Here is an 8,463-nt window from a genome sequence, read left to right on the forward strand (position 1 = left end):
CGGGCCGGAGGTTGCGGCTTGGCAGGCTGAAAGACTGGTGGCGGCGGCCGGGATGGAGGTTGCTGCCTGGCTGGGCGCAGCCGAGCCACCTCACCAGCACAGCTCCCGGCCCCAGCCCCCCCCCCTCAAATAGCGGATACCAGACGCGCTCCTTGCGGCCTGGTACAGTCTTTCGGGGTGGGTGGAGGGAGGTCAGGAGGGGGGCAGAATCCTCCCCTCTAAATTGTCCAAATTGTCTCTTCCCCGCCCCCACCTGACATTGTGTGGGAGGATAGGAGGAAAAAGTCTGTGTTGTGGGTGGGGCTAAAGTCCTTGGGGGCGGAGTCAGAGTCACTGGGGGCGGAAGTGACCGAGGTTGACAAAATCTACTTTTAGAAAAAATGTCCTGATGGTATTTTACTTTTGGAAAAAAGTCTTTAGGAGGTGGCTGACAAAGGGAGACAGACGGAAAAAAAAGAAAATCCTGATCAGGGTCTTCCCTTGACGACGCCGGCGGAATGATGTCATCGCCGCGCGCCATTTCATTGACGTTTTCGGAAGTGGGCGGAGTGACGTCATTCAAAATGGATGGAGTTATGATGTTGTCAGAGCTACCGGTATTTTGGCTTGCAGCCCAATCTAAAAACTGTTTGGCAAAATGAGATACCGGATTACCAAACAATGGCGGCGAGGAAGACTGGGCTGTATGTGGCGTGCTGTTTTCCGGAGGAGCAGTTTGGGGGAACGACGCGTCTTGGCGGCGGAACGAAGCCTTTCTGGCTGGCTTGCGTCTTTGGCAGAGCGTCTCCATCTCCTGGCTGTCAAATGCGAAAGAACTGGGGAAAGCTGGCTTCATTCTGTCACATGGGGGTTTTGCAGCTTGCTGCGGTTTGTTCTCTCAATGCAAAAGACGGCTCCGGACGAAGGCGTAAAGGTAGGATTTGATTTATTACCATAAATCACCCAACTACCAAAACACAAACAACACAACAAAAAGGCAAGCGTGCCTAAAACAAGTGAAGCTAATACTTAGCAAAAGCTATGGCATGGAATGAACAAAACTTACTTGGCATGAACGAGACGTAAACAGTGTGACAAAATCAATGAAGCCAGGCAGACTGACAGGCAAAGGTAACTTAAATAATGCCTCTGATTAGTGCTCGGGAAGCAGGTGAGCGGACGAGCACTAATCAGAGACAGGTGAACACAATAAGTCGCCATGGTGACAAAGACAAACAAGGAAGCCTAAACGGGAAGTCCAAAACTAACAGAACATAACTAAACTAAACATGATCCGGACCATGGATCATGACAAAGTCTTGTTAGTTTCATGCCACAGTTCCCTGCGTATTCCATGTCCATAGTTTATGCTAAGTGTTTGCTACACGCAACTGCTACGTGATTATTCCTGTCTCTAGTCTATGCTAAGTGTTAGCCCTAGCATCCAGTGCGATCGGCACTTTTTTCCTTCATCTTCTTTTTTCTGTTTTTGGTGCTTCTTTGATTTTCGAGGAATAAATCATGTTTTTACCTGCATGTCAGGTACATACCTCCTTTGGAAGTTGCCCTTTTTTGTGTCAAAATGGCATTTGACAATGGCACTCTTCACAGGGACAACAGTTTGTGGCTAAATAAAGCCATATTTCACTGCCTATTCTTCTTTAAATTCATTTTCTGTGGTCCGCCTTCCTTTTTTTGCAAAATGTTGACGTCTTCTTAACTTCTTTGTTGTTTTGGATTACTAGTTTGCTGGTGTAACTTTGCTCCACCGACGGGCGCACATGTTCTTCTGATTGGCTCTAACCTCACAATAACTGGCTGGGCAGAACTGCTTGAGAAAAAAATGGATAAAAATAGAAAATATCTTATCTGGTCGCAATGGATGATATCAAACCTTGTTTTCAACATTAAAAACGTGTACTGATGTACTGTGTTCTTTCGCCACTTTCAAGTTCATTTCTGGCGGTCTTGGTGCATCGCAGATTGTAAAGTATCATTGAGTATTGTTACACCCACAATGTGATGGAGTTTCCATCCATTTTTACCGCTTGTCCCTTTTGGGGTTGTATTCTAACTCGTAAATAAAAGTCGGCTGACAGCAGAGCCAATGTGAGGTCCTCTACTTCGCCCATGAAACCCAATAAAAAAAACATCCAGAATACTCCATTGACATTTGGTGACTTGAATATTAACAAGTCATATTCATAGTGATATTGTTATTATAAGCGCTAACGCAGACAAACTATTTATAGTGGCGCCCAATGTTGAAATGATTGACTGATCAGCTGCTTTTCCGTTTCCTTGCCCGTCAAATGTTATTGTAGATCATAGATCATGCATCTCACCTGGATAGTAGAAGGACGAGGAAGTATTCCGACAAGTTGGTACACTTTGACAGCCAATTTAAGACTTGGCAAGAACGACACGAAAAAACGCTTGGTTCCACCACCCTTTTCTTTGCGAGGATCATGAGTCATTCTTCATCTAAATGGAAATATATGAACATCCTAGCAGTCCTCATCCTAATGACAGATTGTACATTGACATTGTACAGTAAGTGATGATTTATTATGTTTGTTGGTTCTCATGAAGTCTGCAGTGAGTAATAATCAGTGATGTTGAAGAAACACGACCGTCGTGATACGTTTTTTAAATTAATTCGCTGCGTATGTTTATATTGAATGTTATGATAAATGCTTCTGTTTTCATGTATCATCATGTATATAAAATCCTATTGGAGGTGTTTGGATGTTTTTAAGGGCTTTATAGGCAAAATAGGGCGGATTGCCATTTCAAATTAATCGTAGTTGTGAAAAATATAGACTATTTTCAATAAAATGTGTTCTGTCAAACCACTGATGGTAATAAGCTGGCCAGTGGTGTTCTTATTATATGTTTTTGCTTTGAAAAATGTTACTGTGAAGAAGTATTTAAAAACAAAAAAAGCTAAATTGCACAAAATTACAATTGTTGTTCATGGACAAAGTTGCCATTTCATATAATTAAGCAATGCACAAGTTCAGAATTGGTTGTGTGGAAAATAAGACACAAATACATATTTTCATGCAGATAGCTTCCTTTATTTAGTAGAAAGATGGTGTTTCAGTTTCAAATGTGTTCCACTAACATTCAACAAGTGAACAGCGTAGGAGAAAAACATATTTGATAGTCAACCCAGATACACAAAGACACCACAAAGTATAATATCTTCTCAGTACACTCGTTGTGATGAGTGAAAGACATTGTTGTAGAAGATATGATGATATGGTTTGATTAGTTATGGTGGTCACAGCACGCGTCTCTGATGCAAACGTATGGCTCTAGGCTGTCACAATCCTCACCCTCCCATGATTCTAGAAAAGAAAAAGTTTTCAGAGTGACATTACAGTTAATCTCAACTAAATTTGATTGACTGATTATACTTATACCAGTGGTGGCGTCAGCATCAATAACCACACATCCATCCGTAGGAAGTACTGATGGAAAGTCACTAAATTCGAAGGGTTTGCCATCAGTCCAAAGAAAGGTTCCCGTCTGGAAGTCAAAGTCACATTTGAATGAGTCACTCCTGAAGAGAACAACTGCATGCAATTTTATTTACTGCTCTTTTGTCACAATATTTGACATCTTGATTGTGTTCAAAATATTATTAGCATCGTACAGTATCATTATGAAACACTCAACTCTACACCTCCTATTGTCACGTGTTTGCCCTGATTTAGTGTGGAGGATACATTTATTTGATAGGTGCCAATAAATTATTTGACTGACTACTAGACAACTTTGATATTGTTAAATGTTTCACCTCAATGGCATCACTGAGTCCAATCCAGGCTTCATCTACTTCCGCATGATTAACCAGGTCTTGAACGACTGAATTTTTCACCGCACTGGTGATTGAGGCCAGATTCCCACCAAGAATGTTGCAGACACTCTAATGGTAGAAACAGAGTGAAAAAGTAGATTTGATTCATTCCATCGTATAGTTGTCATCTTTTGATAAATGAACAAACAGGTGGCTCAGCAGCCCCTGGTGTAAAAATATATTATGACTACATTGTGAAATTCTTTCATACCTCTGCATCTAGAAACATCCTTTCGTCAGCTTGGAAGATGTAACAGTGATCATCCAACTGAGTCCATCCCTTGGGACAGCAAACTTCTGCAACATAATCATTATTTTCAGAATGAATCACATAAAATAAGTCATTGTTAATTGAAAAAAAAGTCGTCATAGCTACCAACCTTTGCTAGGACGAGACCACTGTGTAGAAGGTAAGAACAGAGCATTTACAAATATGAAGACAGCAGACAATGAAAGAGGATAATACATGTTTATTGAAGTCAGCAGGTGAGATTTGGACTTACAGCTCCAGTCATCAGTCCACTGATCCCACAAAGGAGGAAAAACACGCGAAGAGAAAACGCCATCTGTGCAATGATAGACAAACTCTGTTATATTGAACATGCCATTAAATAGAGTTCGAAAAGTCGCATTTAAAGTTGTAGTGTGTTACCTTTGGAGTTTTCAGGGCTGTTGGATGCTGAACTAAGGGACAACTAAGAGCCATCCTTTTATTTGCTGGCTTGACGCAACCCTGGAATGATCTGTATGTTAATTATGGACTGGTGTCAGCAACAAGGAACTACTGAATAAAAAATAGTCACAAGTTGACGTAAATAATTGGTTTAATTAGTCTATTAACTTGAGTTTAATTTCACACCCAAACAAGAAACAAAGACACAATTGTTATCAATGTCAAACTTTTTTTTTGTATGTACAGGATGCTTCACCTTATGTGGAGCATACAATGTGGGACTATCTTGGTTGGAACTTTGCTTCAACATTGCATGGAAGTCAGTCACAGTCGTTCTCAGGATTGGCAGACCAGGCTGATGGTCTCCCTATTCATGAAGGTTGAAGGGTTTCTGTGGGAAAGTTAATTCCAGACTGCTGGAGAAAACTTTAGGACCATTAGTCAAACCTCCTCTATAGGAGGTGCATTGAGGTCTGTGTCTTGGTAATGGAACACTGAACCAGCACTTCAACTAGGTCCCTCACTGTGTCCTGTGGGGAGTGCTCTGCTTGTATGGGGTACGTGACTTTAGCATTCGTTAAAGCAGGAACCGAAGCAGAAGCCTATATCCACCTAAATACATACTAGGGCTGTCATTGTTAACGTGTTAACGCATGTGATTAATAATTTTTTTTAAATATCGCGCTACCATAAATGGATGATTAGTCACAATGATTGTTTTTACCAATTCCAGAAGGCAGCACACATTATGCACAGGCAGTGATCACATGACACACCAGTGATAGTCAGAGCGATGTGCTATGCGCCCACTGCATCAAACCAATCCTTGATTGAAGTTTACATAAAACTGAGGTAACATTAATGTCCCCGAAGCCCACCCGTTTCCAAGAACTAATGTCCTGAGTTTGTAGCAATATAACAATATACTGATATGTACCAATGTGGAATAGTCTTATTACCAAATCCCTTGACCCGGACACACACAATGAAGTTGTAGACTTTGTGCTTTTCCAAGTTTTGTTTTCTTGTGTAGAATGGCGTCTGGAGCACAATAGTTCGATATGTCTGGGAACGTGACCGACAGATAGTTCGCGGGCTGCTTGCTGTACAACAGCCATCTTGTCTTGGTTGACCACCACTGGTTTTCACTTCCGGGAAGAAGTCCTGTGACGGAATACAAGCAATAGTTGGAGAAAAACCCACGCAAGCACGGGGAGAACATGCAAACTCTACTTAAAGGAGCCAACAGGGATTCGTGCTGACATGCTAACCACAAAGTCACAGTGCAGCCTGGATCCTTTCCACACTTTGACAAGTATCAGTTTGAACAAAAAAAATATACCAAGGATAAAATCAGAAAGGAATCAAGTGTGTTTGCTTGTCTTTTGAAGATGGGCTTATAAAACCTGCTTGTAGACAGTAAATTGTGGACTGATGACATCTGATTGTTGTCCTGAAATACGATCAAAACACCACAACCAGAACAAGTTGTCAATTCTCAATTAAAGTCTGGAAGTGGACTAGAAACAAGTGTCAGTGAAGGAGACAAAAATATGATTTTTCCCCCAAATACAGACATTAGGTATGAAGATGCTTGTTCTAGCTATGCAGTGTTGGACTGACCTAAACCACAGACGTTGTCTTCAGCTTGTTTTGGAGCTTTTGATGAAATGCTTCACCTGCCTGTGTAATTTGTGTGTAATTGCTGAGTAATCACTCACACAAAGGGTGATTTACTGTCATTCAGATGTCTTTTCTCAGCACATCAAATCCGAGAAGAGCCCATAGATCTGGTTTGGACAGAAAGTTTGCCAACTTCTGTCTTTCACATTGTGCACTGAGTCAGAGCTCTCAACAATGGCTGAGATGTGATGCCATCACAATCAAAATGCTTCCGACAAAAACACTGGATTTTTTAAGGTGGTTACATGAAGTTTATTTTTTGATATGATACCATTCAGAATCCTTTCAACAAAACCAATAAAACTTGATCTCAAGGTTCCTTTTAAATAGGACAAGAAAAAACTTGGCAAAAGTTGGTACTGAAAATGTCCCTTTGGCAAAATCAAAGTCAAGGTGAGGTTGGTGTCAATTTGCAGAAAAAACAAACAAAATGATTGTTCGTAGGAGTATGCAGGTGCACTTTAATCAATAGGAAACCTGTTTGAAAATATCAATTATTTCAGTATTCAAACATTTTTACTTTTATAATCTCTGGAATCACTACACTACGTCTGTCTTCTTGGACTTGTCCCCACCTATCTGTGTTCCTTTGTGTGTAGAGACTCCAGTCATTACAGCCCACACTCACAGGATGTCCTCCACATGTTGGTTCCTAGAGCCAACACAGAACTTGGAAAGAAAGCATTCAGTTCTGCTGCTCCCTGGCCATGCAATGACACCCAGAAAGATCTGAGGCTACCAGAATTGATCACTTTGGGGGAGTTTAAGACCATTTTAAAAGATGGAGAAACCAGTTCTCTTGGGAAATGTACTTACTTTTAAAAATAATTTTTTACTTAATCGTTTTAAATTATTTTTGACCTGTTGTGGTATGACTGCTGTTGTTCTGTTGTATTGTCTTGTTGTAATTATTATTGTAACTTTGTTTGTGTTGCCCTCTTTGTCAGGTCGCTCTTGAAAAAGAGATTTTAATCTCAATGAGTCTCTACCTGCTTAAATAAAGGAAATTGATTGATTGATTGACTACACACAGTATGTTTAATTTGCGGTCTTATGCTTGTGCTGTCACGTGTTACTGAGTGGTCCAAAAGGCTTCAAAAACATTTTATTTCTGACAATAAAGAATCAGAATCTGAATAGAAGGCATCCTCCTCATAGGGCGTACAGCCTCAGGAAGGAGATTAATAAGATAACTGTAAGGCCTATGATTGGGAAGGGAATGTGTCTTTTTCTTGCTTCAAAGTTTATTCAGTTCAAGTGACTCGAGGGCAGGGATTCTCAAAGATCCATATCAGTATAGTATGTACATTTCTTTTGTTTTGGAAAACTGGTTTGCTTGCGTAATTTTTTGCAACGATGGGCCCATTTGTTCTTCTGACTGACTCTAACCACACAATAACTTGTGTACCATCAGAATATCATACTGTATACCTATCAGTAGCCAATAGTCTGCCCGCCCTGCTGTCAGTGTTCCACAGCAGGCAGGTATGCTCAATACATTTTTTTTTATAAATACAGGAAATATTTCATCCAGTTGCCATGAATAATATCACACCCCTTGTTTTTAACATTAAAAAACATGTATTGATGTACAGTGTTCCTTCACCACTTTGTGGTTCCTCACACTTTGGTTGTTTGAGTTCATGTTTGTAAAACACCACCATCTTGTGGACACATTTGTTCATTGCAGGTGTTTTGTTTATCTCTAATGATATTAGTAATAAGTAAGAAAGAAGGGCCCATACTTGCCAACCCTCCCGGATTTTCCGGGAGACTCCCGAAATTCAGCGCCTCTCCCGAAAACCTCCCGGGACAAATCTTCTCCCAAAAATCTCCCGAAATTCAGGCGGAGCTGGAAGCCACGCCCCCTCCAGCTCCATGAGGACCTGAGTGACGTGTCAACAGCCTGTATTCACGTCCGCTTTCCCACAATATAAACAGCGTCCCTGCCCAAACACGTTATAACTGTAGAATGATGGAGGGCGAGTTCTTGGTTTCTTATGTGGGTTTATTGTTAGGCAGTTTCATTAACGTCCTCCCAGCGCGGTAACAACACACAACAACAGCAGTCACGTTTTATTCTACCGTAAAGCAGTTTGTCTGCCGTAAACAGCAATGTTGTTGTAATATATTGAGTTGGAGGCAATAACCAGGCGAGGTGATGAAGTACGTCTCTTTACTGTAGACTTCAGAACAAACTCACACACTTGACGTCAGGTGCGCAACACCACGTAAATCGTTGGCCAACCAAAAAGTAACCCCA

General features: G+C 41.0%; 2 protein-coding genes across 2 annotated transcripts in view; both read right to left on the reverse strand.

Annotated features, from left to right (window-relative positions):
• LOC133573131 (snaclec botrocetin subunit beta-like) overlaps positions 1-2,367 on the reverse strand; it is a 21,153-nt gene extending 18,786 nt beyond the window's left edge. The window contains exon 1 of the mRNA XM_061926030.1: positions 2,325-2,367. The gene's annotated coding sequence lies outside the window, so the exon portion shown is untranslated. The remainder of the gene's footprint in view (positions 1-2,324) is intronic.
• Positions 2,368-3,037: 670 nt separating this feature from the next.
• Positions 3,038-4,565, reverse strand: LOC133573115 (snaclec botrocetin subunit beta-like). The gene is made up of 7 exons (XM_061926029.1): positions 4,497-4,565; positions 4,348-4,410; positions 4,225-4,243; positions 4,056-4,141; positions 3,785-3,913; positions 3,408-3,513; positions 3,038-3,332 (listed from the first exon to the last, which is right to left on the reverse strand). Exons 1-7 carry the CDS (start codon positions 4,548-4,550, stop codon positions 3,253-3,255), a joined length of 537 nt encoding a protein of 178 aa, XP_061782013.1. The 5' UTR covers positions 4,551-4,565; the 3' UTR covers positions 3,038-3,252.
• Between the last annotated feature and the right edge of the window lie 3,898 nt (positions 4,566-8,463).

Source organism: Nerophis lumbriciformis, linkage group LG01, assembly GCF_033978685.3.
Source record: "Nerophis lumbriciformis linkage group LG01, RoL_Nlum_v2.1, whole genome shotgun sequence".
In the NCBI taxonomy this organism is placed as follows: domain Eukaryota; kingdom Metazoa; phylum Chordata; class Actinopteri; order Syngnathiformes; family Syngnathidae; genus Nerophis; species Nerophis lumbriciformis.